This window comes from Bubalus bubalis, chromosome 2, assembly GCF_019923935.1.
Source record: "Bubalus bubalis isolate 160015118507 breed Murrah chromosome 2, NDDB_SH_1, whole genome shotgun sequence".
NCBI classification, from domain to species: domain Eukaryota; kingdom Metazoa; phylum Chordata; class Mammalia; order Artiodactyla; family Bovidae; genus Bubalus; species Bubalus bubalis.
Window position 1 is genome coordinate 91,745,131 of NC_059158.1, and position 18,975 is coordinate 91,764,105.

The window sequence follows — 18,975 nt, forward strand, 5'->3', positions numbered from 1 at the left end:
ACTGCTTTCAGTCACTCCATTGTAAAAAATATTTATCTTTAGAAATATTTTGTTACTTTTGAAAATATTCCCAAAGGCAGGGGGAGGGATTCTCTGTATAAGATATTTCATTTCAGGTCATATGTGAAATGCAAACCTATGATTTGTTCTTTTTGGAAGAAGCCATGATTTTTTAATAGTGTTCAAGCACATAGTGCAAAGCACACACCTTTCAGGACATAAATGACTACTCTGACATATGAAACCCAATAAAAATTATATACATTATTTAAAGAATTCGGCACTCTTCCCCTTTTGTTATACTAGCAAATCACAGAATGTACTCTAATATCAAGCTATTTTTGAATTATAAAATAGATGATATATTTTGTACATGAATTAAATTCTTCATGGGACCAGAGGAATTAATTTGTGATGTTATGAAATTTTGATTAGCCTGCTGTAAAATCAGAATTGTTTACCACAAGTGTCTAGATTCTGACTCTTACAGTCTTTCTAAACAAATAATGAAATGAACTGGGGCTGGAGCTGGGGCAGGGGATGGGGGGGGGTGGGGGGTGGGCAGAGTAATTTATGAAAACATGGTACACCATAATTTTGCCATTTTTCTGCAATAAGGATGGCAAATGATTCATGGGGTAAAATGAAATATTTCTCACTGTCACTTCAATGGATCTAAGATTTACAGCTTCTTAACTTGGATAGGAGAAACTCTGTATGCATAAAAATGAATTGTAAATCAATTAATGATGGGATGAAAAACAAAAAAAAACTGACTTTAAGCAAAGAAGAGAAAAATCTAACAAGCAACGAATTAAAAGGGAGAAGCAGCAGCTATTTACTTTAAGACCTTTGAAAAAAGGAGGGAAAGGAGAGAAAACTGGATGCTTTAAAGAGGGCATTAAGGTCAGGCTAAAGGAAAGTGATCTGTTGGTCGAGCTCATTACATTGACATCACTTAGACAAACAGAGCAAGGTAGCTTTTAAAGCAAAACCATATATGCCTAAGTTGGATTTTTTAAAGAAATCTCACATACAATAAAAGTTAGAGCCAGTTTTATAGTATGAGGTTGGATAAAGAAAGCCTATGAGCATGAAAAAGCAGCCTCCAACTCAAGATTCTCCTTTACCTGTTTTTTCAATAGGCACCAGGGCCAAGAGAAAAAAAACAAAACAACCTCTACAGCTCCCAACGCCTTGAAACACCACACTGTAGGAATTCCAGCAAGCAGCCAATGAAGGAGTGAACCCTGGCTCCACAGGAGTTCCTGGAGGATGAGCACAGAAGTCCTGCTGAAGACACAACACAGTGGGCTTGAAAGGCTCAGAAGTGGGTGGAACCAGCTGCATCACGTGCCACGTTCTACTGTCCAAGTGAGACTCAATCCTCCCGTCTCTTCCACTGAAACATGGACTATTATCTGTGACTACAGGATACACACCTAAATCTACATGGATTCAAGCAACCCCTGTGTGAATACATGGGATGACAGGGAACGGATGCAATTTGATGCCGCAGGCGGAGGATGAAGATAGCCTCAATCATTTTGCAAACGCGGTATTTCGTTTAGGTCAAATAAACCTTACTGTTCTGGATCAAGTATCTAACAACGTGCAAAGGTTTTTGCCAAGGGTCCACAGGACCTGCAGAACTATCTTTGGTGTCATTGTGGCTGGCGTATCTCTTTTCTTCTGCGCGTGTGTTTCACATGCAGGGTAGTTAATTAGAGGCCTAAAATACAAGGCACAGGCCCAGAAGGCTCATTGACTCTAACTCTTGATACAGAACTTCTCTAGTTGCCAGGGTGCCATAACAATGGAAAATTTCTGTTGTCTGCTTCCTTCCTAAGTCAAATGTCATCAGGTGAAATCTGCCATGAGTGATAATGCAGTACTGACCAAGATTGCAAAGTATTGATGTGAGTATCTATCTCTCTTCCTTGGATTACCCAAAATTTTACACATTTAGAAAACCAGGAGTAATGTATTTTGACAAATTTTATGTTGACAAATTTTAAACTGCTATGAAGTGTGATGAGCTAAATCAAATAAACAGTGTTTTGAGCTCTTAGATATTTTTTCCAGGCCTTGAACAAACAGTTCATTGTTCCAAGTCTGTCTGGGGACTAGTGCTCTGTGTTATTCTATATGATTTCAAAGAACCTCTGAAGCTCACACAGGCCTTTGAGCACGCAAAACCAAGAGGCAGAGCTTCTAAACCACAAATGGAGACAATGCTCCATATACATGTGTAAATTAAAACCTATAACATAACATAGGCATTATAAAATTTGTGTTAAAACTGATAACAGCTTTACTGATTTACTGACAATGAAAATATATAGCATTTTTTCTGTCAGAGCATTTATCAACACTTGGCAACCCTACACTAACTTGACATGTAAGATGATCAAAATGGATTATGTAATCTTTCCCATTCATTTCTATTGATTTTGGTTATGATAAAATTCATCAGTGTGCCTGGGAATGCTCAGGCTAAAAGGCTCTGGTTGACAAAAGGAAAAAAAAAAAGAAAGGAAAAAAAGAATTCAACAGACTTGTAACTGGATGCATGTAATTTTAGAATAGGATTGCACAAATACAGAAGTCGTGCCCTAAAGGTTCCAGCAACAAATTAATACAAATAAATCTGGCAGTCTCATAAAATTACATCAGTCTATGCAGGGATTCACTTTTGAGATAAAATTACAAAATTGCAAGCGAAAAGTATTAATGTGTGAATGCAATTAAAAATACAGTTTGTGAAAATATTTCCAAACTTTTTTTTTAAACTACAAGTCATCAAAGTTATTTCTCTGACTTCAAGGTACATCAACATGCCAGTAAATGGACCATTTTAATCAGCTTTATTGATTCATGCTTTCAGTTCTTATTCAGTTAAAAACAAGGCACATTAAATACATCCTCTTATTGCTCTATAAATGCATGCAGCTCATTCTGTATATCAAAAGTAATAAATAATGGCGATAAAACACCAAGACAGTTATAAAAATGACAACCCAGCCTCAAACATAGTATTTAACAGTCCAATCTAGAACAATAACCCAACACAATACATAAAAAATGCCATATATGAAAACATGCAGTGTGTATATCGACTCCAGAACTGGGCTTATACTTGACATTCTTTCAAAGCACAGTAGGGCTTTTTTACCCCCTATAAAGGGTGGACATAATGCAAAACAATGCAAGGTATTAGTGTCACTGACTTCAATGTTATTACATTCATATGCCAAAAATCTTTACAAATACATAAAAAAGGGAAATAAGATCAATGATCATTCTTACAGTTCAGTAAAAGAATGAAATTTTGTTGTTGTATAAAAGAGCAAACTACATACTTTGAAAAAAGACAATACAAAGCTAGAAACTAAAGCAGAATAGGGAGCATGCATTTAGTAGTGGAAATCCTAAAGTTAAACTGATTGAAAGCAAGAATATTGCAAACAGCATGACGGCAATGAGGCAGACAACCTTGGTTTAACAAATAATCTGGCATTTCTGCTCTTGTTATGACTGTGCGAAGGGCCACTGAAGGGAGCATTCAGCTCTCCACCACAGATGGGGGTACCTTCACCTGAATCCCATTAAAGGCTCTTTAAACAAATCACTTGATGACAAAAGACAGTCTTCCACACCCCACACCCAGCCCAACAGAATCAGCTAATACCATATTTATACAAAAAAGAAAAAAATTCTTTTGGCGCTTGGAATAGATTTTGAATCACACTTACACCCCACCCCCCATTTCTTCTCTCCTTTTCTGAAATCAGGTAAAGAAGCTGCACAGGTTTAATTAAGAACTTTATACAAAATGCGGGGGTGCTTTATTCACAGTAAAGACTTGGAACCAGCTCATTTCCAAGACGAGACTCTGGGATTGGTGAAGGAGCGTATGTTTTAGAATTAGCAGATTTTAAGCAAAGGCAGATATGCTCAAAGGAAGAAAAGTGTGCTTTTCTTTGTCCTTAAAGGAACTTCACTCAAAGCAAAGCGTGCACAAACAAGGCCTCTTTTCAAATACAGTTCTGCCCAGGCCACTCAGGTCATAAGCCCGATCCCTACTGTAATGGATTCAGGGGGGATACAAGCCATCGTTATCTTGATTTAACTAGAAATGAAGAGAAAGAGAGAGAGCACAAATGTATAATACTGTGGTACATCATCTCTGATGTTTTAAAGGACAGCTCTTCTATTAAGGGTCGCTGGGCTCTAAACAGTGAAATTACTATCTTGATAGAAAAACAAAACTACAAAACCACATGCGTCTATTATTTAAAAAAAAAAAAAAAAAGGAAAAGAAACCAGTGCAAAAAAAAAAAAAAAAAAATCACACCTTAAAAGAAAAAGTTCACAGTGATACTTGGGAGCCTCACTTGCTCTGTTTTAGGTTTTCCTTAAGGAAGTGGCAAGTCTAAACTTCATTTTAAAAGCAAAATGAGTTACCGTGCTACCTTATCTGTTTCCGAGGTGAGGGTGGGGGCTTAGGTGAGCTAACCTCCAGTGTGTATATTATGACAGACAGGCTCATGCCCAACTCGAATGAGACATAAAGATATTCTACAATGTTGACATATATAGAAATAACAGCACAAAAGTGTTTTATGTACCAGTTTGAAAAATTAAGTCTGCACAATGAAAACCTGACATTAAAAAAGGGTCACATTTCCTATTTTATACACAACGTGATCTTAAAAATCAAAAGAAGTAGGTAGTTAACTTCACAAGAGGAAGCACAAAGAAGACATATTTAGACGACTGGCTAAAATGCCACCAAAGTATTATAAAAGCATGCCAAATTGGCCCTTTAAATTCAGTATATTATGTGTTTACTAAATTCTGGGCAGATTGATCTTTTTGTTTTGTCTTTCTGTGACTGTGTATATGTGTGATGGTGGACATGTGTGAGTGTGAGTCGAGTATGGTTTTCTTTTTTCTTTTTCTTTTTGGTTGAGAACTTTTCCATCTAGTACAGAAGGAGAAAGGCTTTAAGCAATTAAAATGACCATGAACATTGTAATTGTGTGCCTTTTTACAAATAATTATAATTAAAGTTAACTAATAGGCTATTTCTATTCTCTTTTACTATCTGTTTATAAATATTCCCTAACCTAAGCAATAACCTAAGCAAAATAGGCCATGTTCGATGGTATCACATGCTCCAACATCTAGGATTTGAGAATTGAAAACTGTGCTATATATGTGGCTATATGAACACAGGTTTTTTAATCCTTCAATTTATTACAACTGTAAAGATTTGAGAAATCTAGTCCCATCCCACTGTATCCAACTTGCCACTTAAATCCTGGTTTTAAAATAAGAAAAGCAGGGATCTTCCTGGCAAGTGTAACAGTCAAAGAAAAACTCGCAGTGACTGGGGGAAGACTGAACTGCTGAGATGCAACTATCACCGCACCTCCCAGCAAATGTCAGTGCTGTCCTTAGACCTTGTACCTGTGGTTCTGGAAGCCTTCAGAGATTCTCTTTGAGACTTGCTCTTATAACCAGATCTAAACTTTTTTTCCCTCTCCAGTTTTACCAGTCATGCTTAGATATAAAGTCTGGATAAAGAAGGCAGACAAGCTGAAGGAAGAAGGGGGCTGAGAGGTCTCCAGAAATGCTATTGTTTTAATAGGTCCCACTCTATTTCTTTTAAGAACAAATACTATGAACAAGCTTAATGTCCAGAGGTTTGTGCATCTCACAAAATGCTTCCAGCTTCTCGTTTCAATTTTTGCCAAAATATTCTCTCAAATTGACTTAGAATAAATGAATAAACAAAAAGGGAGTATGTCCAGTCTAACAGATCACAAAATGAAAGCAAAACATTAAATCAGTGTGCACTGAAAATGAGAAAAGATGATAAAATACACTTTTAAGAAGCTAGACTGAATGGCAAATACCAATAAAGGGTCTACATCGACACCCTAAAGCTTTGGAATGTTTCCCAGTGTTAGAACAGGCAGGTATCCGTGTCTACTGTTTTGGAGTGGTGTCGGTCCTCTCTGGTTTGTTACATGATGATTTGTTGTTCCTATGTTTGTCGGCTGTGGATTCACTGCTCAGACTCACAATCCTCCACAACTTCGGTCCACAGGGATGGGAACTCTTCTATCGAGGTTTTCTTCGGCAGTTTTCATGAGTATAGCAAGCCGGCTTCCAGACACCCTTCCTTTTTGAATAGCACTCATCAGCTTAAAGAGAAAATAGGTAACAGATTCAAAAGGCCGACCAGCTTACTCCTGGTCTTCACAGCATTTTAATAGTAACCCTTGCAGCAGGTGAGGATAATTAAGTGCCCCCATCAAAACCATAGCAGGTACTACAGTTCACAGAAGAAACTATGATTTTCAAACATTTCAAAAAGGGGCAAAGGGGCAGGTATTTTGCCAGGGCTGCAAAAACTAACACCTATCTAGCAAATCAGTCTGCCTTTAAAATGCAGATTGAATACATCACATTTTGCCCCTTAATGAGCTCAGCACATATACATTTTTTTGAGCAACTCAAATATTGAATCTTTAATTCCATTTTAAAATCTTAAAAAGGAATCTCAGGGATTGAACAAAGACAAACCGTGACATATTTAACTACTCTTTTTTAGTGTTATTGTACTTGACAACTTCAAGTCCCCCAAATCCAAATTCCTTAAAGACTTTTTAAAATCATTTACATTTAAGTCCTTGAAAATGGACCCAGAGATCTACCTTAAGAAGTAAAAGCACTCCACAGCCCAGATTTTAGCTAATTCATTTTTATCCAGTGGATAAAATCAGAATTAGTCTTGAAATTACATGCAGTCGGCGGGCAAAGGCCTTTAATCTGGAAGGCACTGTGCAATTATGAGCATGGGGATTTTTTTTTTCCTTTTCAAGTTGATGTGGTTTTAACTATTTGCTTTTCTTGATCTCACTTCTTCAATATTTTTTATCTATTTTTTAAAGAACTGATTTAGTCATTCATCAGGAGTATGTATGTGTATATATATATATATATATATGTAAATCCTCAAAATATTTTTAGGGTTATAGTTTCTAGTCTAAAGAGATACATTTCTTAAAAATGACTCTGAATAAGGGTCAGAAGCATCTGCCGAGGGGCTGGATCAGAATTTCATGACCTTATTAAAAGCTGTTTCACAAGCTACTGTTTATTAGAGATGGACTCCTACATGCAGAAGTCATTAGAGTCCAAACCTAAAAATAAAGTCATATAATGATGCAGAATCTACAGAGATCTTCCATGAGGATTATTTTAAAATATCTATATTCAAAACTATCTAATGGGATACACACGGGCTCTTAATCTTCAGAAAGGGAAACTATTTTAATAAAAATGAAACAAAACCCTGAAAAGATACTCTTCATCTATGAATCGTATAACAAAGAATGTGGACATCTAAAGACAGCAATGTCTTGTTTACTGTTTTGTCTGATTCAATGAATACCTTCAAAGTTTATCAGCACTAACAGAACTGAGAGAGCTGGAGTTTTTTTTTTTTTTTCCCTTTATCCATTAAGGTTGTGTGATGTATCAACTTTTAACAAATCAAAGTTTTCTTCAAACATTACATATTTCTTAAAACCATATTACAAGAAAAAATAACATTTGGGTGTGAATATATTTCATAAGAAATATAATCAGCATTTTTTAAGTTGAAAATTATACTATGTATGCACTTAGTAAAGCATCACTAGTCCCTTTCACTTAGAATTGGACAAGAAATAATTATTAAAAAGACCATAAGAAAACTTGCAAGTAGTTTAAATTATTTTCTATGTGTTTAGCTCTACTGCACTCAAGAAAATTACTTAACACCCAAAATCCATATCCATAACATTAGACTCTTATTGTTTCTAAGACCTCAGGTCTTTGAACCCTAAATGCTGCTGTCTATTTACAACCTATATGAAATGAAGCATTAGCTATTTATTTGAAGAAAAGTTTTCTAAAATCCTGAGACAGACAAAAAAATTTCTCATGGAAAACAACCAGACAAAAAATGTATGAAATGGTTTCTAATTTCCAAGCATACATTTTAAACTCAATTTCAAATGTCCACCTAATTAAACAGGAAGCTAAAGAAGTAACATTCTTTTTTGTAATGCTGGACACAACCCGTGAAAATTTTCTGCATTTAGATTCAACAATGCTCTTATCTGCTGCTCATCTCCAGAGAGACAATTACCATTTCCTTTGCCTTGATCTTGTTTGTTTAACTTGACACAGTGAAGAAAGGGCTGACATTGACCAAAATCCCCAGCATTAATTTATTTCATGTTCAGCATTCATCATTGCCATGGTGCAAGCAAGACCTGGCATTCATTTGAAATACCTGCCCAAGAAGCACTACAGAAAAAACCTGGCCTGTCTGGAAACCAAAACATTCTTCATAAGAGCAGAGTTCTATGGACAGTTACAAATAACGTATGAGGTGGTTGAGTTTCCTTCTTTTAAGGAACTTTTAAGGATTCATGTATAGCATCCATTTTGAAGTAACAAAATTTACTTTCTTTCCGGTTGTTATTAAACAACTGAACCTTGAATAAGTGGAAAATTAGAAATAAAGATGCTTGGATTACATGGTCTTGACCCTAGACTATAGCTTTCCTTTCTCTTGCTTTTCAGGTTTGTTGTAACGTAAGAATACAACCACTTCATTTTGGGTTCTCAAGTGAATATGATTCTCAAATGAACACAACTTTGATTTCTTTAAACTTCCTCTATTAAAAATAAACGCTGTACTTTAGAAGTAAAGAAGTATCCGGCAGTGGTCTCCCACAGCATATTTCTTTATAAAGCACATTTCTGATTTATCCCTTTAAGCCATAATTAACCTAGATTTAATCTAAATTGCCCAATACAACATAATGTATCTTATAAAAAGCAAAAGAACACACACCATGCAAAGTCATATCCTTTAGGACATGTCAACCTTCTCTGGCTTCAAGCTTCTTCTTTGTCAGATGAGGCAACAACTGTGCTGACTTGGAGCCCTTTCCTGAGAATCTAATGATGGCGGACAGATAACAAGCAACTACTCTTGTTTCCTGTCACCACAACTCACCTGCAAAAATTCATTGAGTTCAACCTGTCCATTTTTATTCAAATCTACTTCATTCAGAATTTCATGTAGCGTATTTTCATCCATTTGGACGCTGATACTCTAAGTAAAAGGAAAGCACAAAATAATGAAGTTTCACTAAAAATTATGTATTTCCTTTTATTAACATTACTAGCCTTTCAAAAATTCAGACAGAAATAGTATTTATAGATAGCACTAGATGAGAAATAAATTATCTAGGATAATCTTTACATTCCTCTGCTATCAAAGACACTGAACCATAAAAAATACCTCTAATACACGTTGAACATCAACAATGGTAATAAAGCCTTTCTGGTCTGCATCGAATTTATGAAATCTCTTCTTGTACCTGGAACACAATGGTAAATAATGGAAAAATATACTTAGGTAAGTGAAGACAAAAAGAGAGAGAGAGAGGGAGACAGAAACTTATTAGAAGTACCTGTCAATGTCTGAAGGCAGTAGGCTAATTTCAGAGCGATCTGTTAACTGTTCTGATCGAGATTTATAGCCCATTTCATAATATAGAAACTTCCTGGCTGTTTCAAGTTCTTCCTAAAACACAGACACACACAAAGTTCAAAGATTTATGGAAAGAATTATTGATTTTTTTTTCTCCTTTTTTTCCACTTGGTTTTCTAAACAGAAAGTTCATCCTCATTTTTCTGGCCAGGACAATTTTTTATTTCCTCTAGTTTTACTGAAGTATAACTTTATTCAATAAAATTCACCAACTTTAGGTACACAGTCTGTTTATACGCTACCACGAACAAGATAAAGAGCATTTCTATCCCCTAAAAAGCTTCCTCATTCCTATTCCAATTGCTTCCTTCCCTTGACCTCTACCCCTAGGCAACCACTGATCTGATTTTGTCACCAGAGTTTTGTCTTTTCTAGAATTTCATATTAAAGGGTTCATATAGTATGTAGTCTTCTGTGTTTGACTACTTTCACATAGCATAACGATTCTCAGAGTCATTCATGTTGTTGCATGCTTTAATACTGTTTGTTTTTATTGCTGAAAATTCCTCCACAGTATTGACTAGCAAAATCTACAGGACCAAATCTTTGTGGTTTGGTGACCAAAGAGCAATTAAAAGTAAATAACTATTGTAATGTGGCATGCTGTATCAAGACAGACATCGTGGGTTAACCAATTCTAACATTTTGTCACTTGGATGCTGCTGCTAAGCTGCTAAGTCACTTCAGTCGTGTCCAGCTCTGTGCAACCCCATAGACAGCAGCCCACCAGGCTCCCCGTCCCTGGGATTCTCCAGGCAAGAACACTGGAGTGGGTTGCCATTTCCTTCTCCAATAATGCTTGGATGCTGCTAGTTGGATGGAAATGACAGAGCTTTGGAAAAAAAACAAAAAAACAAAAAAAAATGCTAGTCTATTGAATAGTTACCTTTCTTGTTTTCAATGATCCCAGCCTCAACTGATACTACCTATTGCTGTGAACACTGCAATTCTACCAATTTGTTTGGGATTAGTGAAACTTTCTGAGAGTAATTTTTTTCTAAGTCAAAAGATTTTTTTCCTGTATCACAGCACAACAAATATTGAGTTGGCAAAAAAGTTCGTTCTGGTTTTTCCTAAGCTGTTTCGGTAAAACCCAAACAAGCTTTTTGACCAAACCAATAGAGCTTTCCTTCTTAAGAGTTTTTTTACTCTCCTGTATAACACATGATTTTAAATCCCTTCACCATGCTGGATAATTTCTCCCAAACCACAGCTAGTCTGTCATGTAATAAAATGGTCAGAACACAACACAATACTCCAACAGAGATCTGGCAAGTACCTAGAAAGAAGTAACTATCAGCATCATTAGTCTAGATATATGATTTCTTTAGGAAGCTTAAGATTGTAATTGCACTTGGGGGCAGCCATGATCCACTGTTACCTGCTATGCATTTACAGTTAACAAAAAATATATTTCTTTTTTGCATATGCTACTGTTAAGTCTTGTCAAATCTATCATGAATGGATGGTGTTGTTTTTCTACCTAATACAAGGTCTGCCATTTGTCTCTATTAAATTATACCTAATGTAATTGCAATTTCACCCATTGCTTCAATCTATCACCAAGCATTCACCCTTCCTCCAGTTTCTTACGAGTACACCAAAGATGATCATTTGACTAGTTACAAATCCATTATTTTAAAAAGACATCACAGGGGGCTTCATAAAATGCTTTATGGAATCCAAACATATTATGTCTATAACATATCCTCAATCTAACAATCATGTGCTTTTCCTGAAAAGCTATATCTGAAGTGATTTTTTCTAAGTGATTAATTATTACCTTCCAGAGATCACTACTTCTTGCTAAATACTGATAAAACAAACTTAAATGCCATAACCTACAAAACAGCCCAAGACCAATGCCAAGACCACAGGCTTATAGGTTATAAACTTTATTTCTCCACTTTCATTAGTTACTCAGGACCCAAGCAGCCAACTTAAGAATGTGGTACTACATTTGCCCACCTTCTGTCTTCTGATTCTGTTCCTATTTGCCATAATATTTTAAACCTCGACAGTAGTTAAATAAACCCCATCTGCAAATTCTCTGAGTACCCTGAGGTATATAAAATTTCTGAGTTGGCATAAAAACGCATTTAGAGCAGTCTCCTATTTAAATGCCTATTTCCTCTTATCAATATTTATTTTGCTTTTCTCACAATGAAAATCATTCTCCTTGACAAATAGGAGAAAAAGAAAAAACAAATTGGAATTAAACTATGAGTTGAAAGGTTCCCTCCCTTCTCTGGCAATCAAAAATCTGGTGCTAGCTACCTCTGAGCAAGGATCTAGGTTAGACTTTCTTTGAACTCTTTTCTAGTTTTAAAAGCTACTTTTAATGTTTTTAGGATTTTTGCGAGTTGCTGACACTATTCATATACATTCTGATTGTCCTGGGTACTCTTCCGCTGCTGAGCACCTATCTTCCCTCTGTTTGATATTTGGTGCTTATCAGTTTGCTCTGGCCATGGTCACTCCATTTCTTCACTTGCTTCCTCTTTATTCTTCTTGTTGGAATCAATTTTGAAATAATTTCCCTTTGGGAGATCCCCTCAATCTACTTAAGTGGTCTTCTTTTTAAAGTCTCTCAATGAAATGCATGTTTTCTCTGCAGGTTATAAAGTCTACATTACCAAGTATTACTGCAGCATTTCCCAAAATACATCCTAAAGCAATACTAGTTTCCCTTTCCACCAGCCCTTCCAACATGTGAGAGTTGGATCTGTCCCCAAATAAGCTGCCTTTGGGAAACTGACAATGCACATAAGCACTTTAAAGGCACCAAATTATCTGCACTAGGGAAAATGGTTTCATTTGCTTAACTCAGATTTTCCCGAACTCTTTTGACCATATAGTCATCTTTTCACTGTTATTAATTTAGACACTGATTATTTATTTATAATTATGTATTGTTTTTACATAGAGCTTCCCAGGTGGCTCAAGTGGCAAAGAATCTGCCTGCCAAAGCAGGAGCCACAGGAGATGAGAGTTTGATCCCTGGGTCTGGAAGATCATCTGGAGGAGGAAATGGCAACTCATTCCAGTATTCTTGCCTGAAGAATCCCATAGAATCCCATAGAGGAAACTGGCAGGCTACAGTCCAAGGGGTTGCAGAGTCAGACACGACTAAGCACGCACACACACATATTAACATATATATTTAATTGTGTAAAACACAATTTGGCAGTGTTGCATTCCTAAATATCCTCACCACCTCCTCCATCAATCCCCAACTCCCCTAGCTAATGCCTTCCTCCTTAATCAGTTCTAAGTTGGCTGCCTTTGGTCTTAAATAACGGTTCTCTAAATCATCTTATAAATTTTGGAAAATACACACACATGTCTGAGGTGTATATATATATATATATATATGTGTGTGTGTGTGTGTGTGTGTGTGTGTGTTGTAACCACTTGATTAAATCTGAAGATCCTTGAAACTATGAGCTATTTATTATTCCCCTAAATATTTAGTATAATGCTCAGGATACAAGTCACTCAGTTAAGTATTGACTGGTAAAAACAACCACAATTCATCTACAGAGAGTTATTCATCACCCTGCTCCTCTTTCACTTTTGCAGGTTACATAATCCCAGTGCTTTTAACCTTTTCTTAGCAGTCCAGTAACCTTTAATTCTTTCTCCCCTCTCCTTTGTTCTCTCTAGACTATCTACTGTTTTCATGAATACTCCTATATCTCAGATACTGAGCAATAACTTTAGGTCTCTTATTTCTGTTATTTTGTTTGTTTAGGGGACTGGGAGAATATTTCTGAGTACATAAATCTGCTCATAAAACCTAAACCCATGTAAATCTAGTTTCCTCGGGAGGGCTGAACACAGCCAGTTCACAGAGTTTTCTTTCTTCTTCCTACCTCCTACAGCCTGCATTCCTGGCACAAAGCACCTTCCTGCATATTCAAATCACTCCAACCATAATTTTTACAGGAACACATTATCCCCAGTCCTTCTACATGGTAGAAATGATTGGCAGTAGCACAGGAGTAAGTTTCACTCTAGTGTTGCCTCACTATATAGCTTTAAAACTGGCCAAACCCAAACTCAAAACCAGAAGAGCTATATAAACCAGTCCCGCCAATGCAGAGGCAAAAGGGCTGGGTGGGAGAAGGGCATCCAGGATCTGGACACCTGGCTTCAATCCCAGTTCCAAAATCTACTGGTTGTATGAACTCTCACCGAGACTTACTCCCTGAGTCTGTTTTCTCATCTGTAAAATGAGGGTAAAGGTTATGCCTGACAGCACTGTGACCAGGATTAAGAAGTTCTTTCCAGTGATTTCTACCATCAGTACACTACATATGTGGCATGAACATGACCGATGGAGAATATTTTAAATGTAGGGCTATGGCTTCACCCCTGAAGACGGATTCTAACAGTCTAAGTGTTAGTCGCTCAGTCATGTCTGACTCTTTGCAACCTCATGGACTGTAGCCCACCCATCTCCTCTGCCCATGGAATTCTCCAGGCAAGAATACTGGAGTGGGTTGCATTTCCTTCTCCAGGGGATCTTTCCAACCCAGTGATAAAACCTGGGTCTCTTGCATCGCCTACATTGGCAGGAGGATTCTTTACCACAAGTGCCACCTGGGATACACTACATGGACTGAACTGTATCCTCCCAAATTCATATGCTGACAGCCTAACCTCCAATATGATAGGATTTGGAAATGGGACTTTGGGGAGGTAACTAATTTTAGATAAACCTTGTTGGGATTAGCACACTCAACAGAACAGACCAGACAGTACCCCCTACCTGCATCTCCTCCTGAAAGTAGCTGTCTGAAAGCCAGGAGGAAGGCTCTCACCAGAACCCAACCATCTCACCCTGGCACCCCGATCTCAGATTTCCAGCCTCCAGAACTGTGAGAAATACATTTATGTTGTGTAAGCCATTCAGTCTATGGTATCCTGTCAGAGCAGCCTGAATAGACTAAGACAGGTGGTGTATAGGAAAGAGGGAGGAATCAACTATAGGAAGGCCACTAACTGGCTGACTAAAAGGATGACGAGAGCCAAGAACATGGAGCAACATGGAGGAGACCGGAAAGTGTGACCAGAGCCACTAACAGCAAAGTGGCCGTGAAGGAGCCTAAATGGAATAGGTTCAAGAAAGACTAGGGGAAAGGAACTAAACCAATTAACACAGGGAATAGTTTCTGAATAAATACAAGAAAATGCCTCTGCCTGAAACTTTGGTTTAATTAAAAATCATGACGATCTGTTTATTACAAGAGGCCCTGGGCTGTATATGTGGACATCTGAGCATCGATGGCTTTCTTTTTTTAAATTTGGATATAAAGTTTCAAATGACACAAATCAATAAGCATTTGTGGTCAGGCCATAAAACCACGATTTCCTACCAAAGGCAAACTTGCAGGAGTGTGAATTTCACTGAAGAATACATTCTAAGAATGTTTTCAATGAAAACCAGAAACGGTTCTACCCACAATCATTATTATCTTACTTTTTCAGGAATTATGACCACAAATTTTAGAACATTTTTCTATAAGGGATTTTCCAAAAACAACCAAGAAGAATATTTGGTTACAAGGATATTTGTTACCAGAATTTGTTATGATGACATATTTGTTACAAGAATATCTTTCCAGTTTCCTAAGGCCTAGTAGTATTAAACACATGCAGAAATTGGCAGGAATTATAAAGTCACCATCAAAAACTGTGCTAGCCTCTGAACCTATTTGCTGGGCAGGAAAAGAGACATGGATGTACAGAACAGATATATGGACATGAGAGGGCAGAGGGGTAACGGGGACAGTAAATTGGAAGATTAGGTTTGACATATATACACTACCATGTGTAAAACAGATAAGCCAGTGGGAACCTGCTGAACCGCACAGGGAGCTCAGCTCAGTGCTCTGCGATGACCTAGAGGGGTGGGGTGGGGTGGGGGCTAGGGAGCAGATCCAAGAGGGAAGGGATATATGTATACACAGAGCCAATTCGCTTTGTTGTACAGCAGAAACCAACACAACATTGTAAAGCCACTGCCCCCCAATCAAAAAAAGAGAAAATAACTGTTAGCCTCTACTAACAGATTAAGACATTCCATGTCTGTAATGGAAAACGTGGTTTTAGAGACTTCTATATAATACCTCTTTTTTAGAATCATCCCAATTCAATTCTCGGCCCATCAATTCAACAATCCTGGGTAGGGCCTCCTCTGCTGCCTGCACATTTAGGAAGGCCAGGCGAGTACGACGTGAAATCATATCCACAGCGGTACAAGCATACTCCTTAATCCCGTATTTCACCTAGGTTTGAATTAAAATGATTAATTTAAGCCTTTTTTAAAAGGAGGGAAATAAAGCTTCACTTAAAATCCATGCTTAGGTACAGTGATGTTTTTCTTTATATACTCTGGTTCCCTAGTCTAGCAGGCATGAAGCAAATAGTGACATCACACAATTTCCCCATTTTTCTGCCTGCCAAAGGAGATTTGGAAATTGAAACAATTTGGATAAGAGTTATTGTCTTCTCCTTGAACAGAAACTGCCCCAAACATGTAAACTGCATCACTTCTCAGTTACCATCCACAGTAATCACTTCTTTTGTTTATGACAAGGATGTTAATACACATAGCTGAATAGGCAAAGAACAAGTTTAAAGTTAAAATTAAAAAGTTACAGTCTCATCTCTGAAGGCTGTCCACAGTTTTATGTCTCAGAGTAATCAGATGACAGAAGTCTTGCATTCAGTCAACAACAAAATGCTTACTGGACACTCGTGTTTAAGATGTAGTGAATTATAAATGTCAAGTCAAGACATATCATCAGGGACTTTCTTGGCGGTCCACCGGTTAAGACTCTGCCTTCCAATGCAGAGGGTGTGGGTTTGATTCCTGGTCAGGGAGTTAAGATACCAAATGCCCCATGGCCAAAAAACCAAAACATAAAACAGAAGCAACACTGACAAATTCAATAAAGACTTGAAAAATGGTCCATGTCAAAAAAAAAAAAAAATGTCATCAGGCAGAACGGAAGTGGTACAAACTTGAGGAGCTCCAAACTCTCAAAAGGGGCAAACAACTGAGTCAATAAGACTTGGGATAGCTCTGTGGAGCAGAAAGAAATCCATATTTTCTGTGATTATTGTTATCACTATCAATATAACTTCAGAGATGAAATTAAAATTATGTAAATGAAACAATTTACATATTTGTTTACAATTTACAAATGTGCTGGGCAGACATTTTGCTCCAGCTTATAGCTGATATTTCTGTATTAAAACTTAGCTATGTATAATATCTAAAGAGGACAAAGAGTGAACAGATGAAAAGTATCCCAGGGCAGATGGGAAACTTCCACAGGGCCATTCACATACCTCTGCTTCAATGTATGGAAATTCCGACACCAGACGCACCCCAACAATGGGCCACCGCTTTCCCGTCACACTTGCCATCTTGGCCACCTCAAAAGCCTTATCACCATAGGTGGCGGCAAGATGCTGGGCCACCTAAAGAAATGAAACTGCATCAGGCAGGTCCTTTGAAGTATCAGTAGCTTCTGGATACAAAGCAAAAAACTGTACCTGCTTATCTCGTCAGGTTTTCTTTTTTTTTTAACAGCCTGTAACTAATAATCCTAGGAGAGCATTCGATTTTGATTTCGTGGGAGGAAACCACATAGGCTCCGAATGCTTAGGCCAGCACAAAGTCTACTACACATGTATCACTGTACCAGTGACTGATGAAGCTTCAGCTTCACTGTGCTCCTGATATCACTTCAGAAGAACAGCCTTCCTTATGCTCAAGAGAGAAAGAATTCGGGAGGTCCTGTCTGCTAGGAACAAGCCATACAAACCCTAGATTCTAAAACAGAAACCAAAACATGCATTGCTTTTTAGCAACTAAAGCAAAATATTTTTTCCCATTAGTTCACTCCCACAGTACACTGTCAGAAGCAAACTGAGCTATAGGAAACTCGAAGTCATGGAGGCCCCGTGGTTGCCAATCCTGTTACTGGCAACAGTGAGATTAAGTCAAGAGGAAGATGATGCGGCAATGCACACCCACCTCACTTTCAAGTCCATAGTCCTGGACGAGCCTGATGTAGAGTGTGGGGCTCCAGTCTTTGCCCCCCTGAAGGAAAAGCCCAACTGTTCTACTTGGTCCTGCTTTCAAATTGTGTGCCTTGACTGCGGCATTTATGGTATCTTCTGCCATGGATCGATAGGTTGTCCACTTTCCACCTAAAAATACGTTGATAAGTCATTCGTCAGGTTACTACCCATTTTTCTTACAGTTAACCTTTTCTCAACTTATTAATAAGAAAATTCACCTGTTGTTTATAACAAATGTGGTGAAGCCATGGATGTTACTCAGAATCATTAAAAAAAAAAACAAAAAAACCTGCTCATTAGCATTAAATGAGATTTTGATGGGAGAATTTAACTCAAGTTGCTATCCAAAGCACATCCAACCACAAGGTAGCATCCTGTACCTGCTATAGTGATAAGGCCACTCTCGCTGATGTCCACGACATGGTTTCGGGAGATGGACTTCGTGTCTGCAGACTTGGGATCTGTCACAAGGGGGCGAATACCACTCCACGCAGCCAGGACGTCCCCTCTTCTCACTGGGAAGGATCAATGCCAAGAGTTAAAAAGGATGACTCAAAGACATCTCAACAAAACCATGAAATAATTAATAAGCAGAAAATAGTTCAGTAAAAGGAACACATAATATGTGGTTTAAAAGGGAGGAAAAGCCCTTAAATATAAGAGCTAGATGAGTGGTAAGTTACAATGGGGATGGTGACATCCCCGGCAGTTCGGTGGTTAGGCCCTTGGTTAGGTCCAGGGGTTAGGTCCATGATTCCATTGCAAGGGGCACAGGTTTGATCTCTGGTAGGGGAACTAAGATCCTGCATGCTGTGCAGAGCAGCCAGAAAAATGGTAAAGGAGGTGAAAAAAAAAGCAAAATTCTGGAAAAATCACTGATATGGGTTCTCAAAAAGGAAACAAAATAAATGTTAGCAGCCCTCAGCTGGGACAATCTGCAGTAGTTACAAAGAACAACAACAGTAAAGCAGACACAAAAACAAACCAAACAAACCAAAAGGCTTATGTGTTGTCATATCTCCTCCAAAAATATATCCTGCTATCTCTTCCCAGAAAAGACAAAAATACGTATTAGGAGAACAGGGCAATCTGGATTTCAGATCCCATTCACATCTGAATTGTGTGTTCTTATATAGTGAACCTCCTATATATTTAGACAAAGCAGACTTTGAAAAATATTTAATATACATCTAGCAAATTCTTGTGTAAAGAATCACAAAGACTTTGAAATGACTAAATATTAGACC

At 37.6% G+C, this 18,975-nt stretch overlaps 1 protein-coding gene across 2 annotated transcripts in view; it reads right to left on the reverse strand.

The window, feature by feature from the left end:
• Positions 1 to 2,848: 2,848 nt before the first annotated feature.
• Positions 2,849 to 18,975, reverse strand: part of GPD2 (glycerol-3-phosphate dehydrogenase 2) — a 149,685-nt gene continuing 133,558 nt past the window's right edge. For both annotated transcript variants that reach the window (XM_006067554.4, XM_025276382.3), the window contains exons 10-17: positions 18,109 to 18,243; positions 17,682 to 17,857; positions 16,991 to 17,122; positions 15,763 to 15,921; positions 9,549 to 9,661; positions 9,377 to 9,455; positions 9,089 to 9,187; positions 2,849 to 6,215 (exon numbers count right to left, since the gene is read on the reverse strand). In XM_006067554.4, coding sequence (XP_006067616.1) covers positions 6,090 to 6,215; positions 9,089 to 9,187; positions 9,377 to 9,455; positions 9,549 to 9,661; positions 15,763 to 15,921; positions 16,991 to 17,122; positions 17,682 to 17,857; positions 18,109 to 18,243 — 1,019 coding nt within the window. In that variant the 3' untranslated portion in view covers positions 2,849 to 6,089. The remainder of the gene's footprint in view (positions 6,216 to 9,088; positions 9,188 to 9,376; positions 9,456 to 9,548; positions 9,662 to 15,762; positions 15,922 to 16,990; positions 17,123 to 17,681; positions 17,858 to 18,108; positions 18,244 to 18,975) is intronic.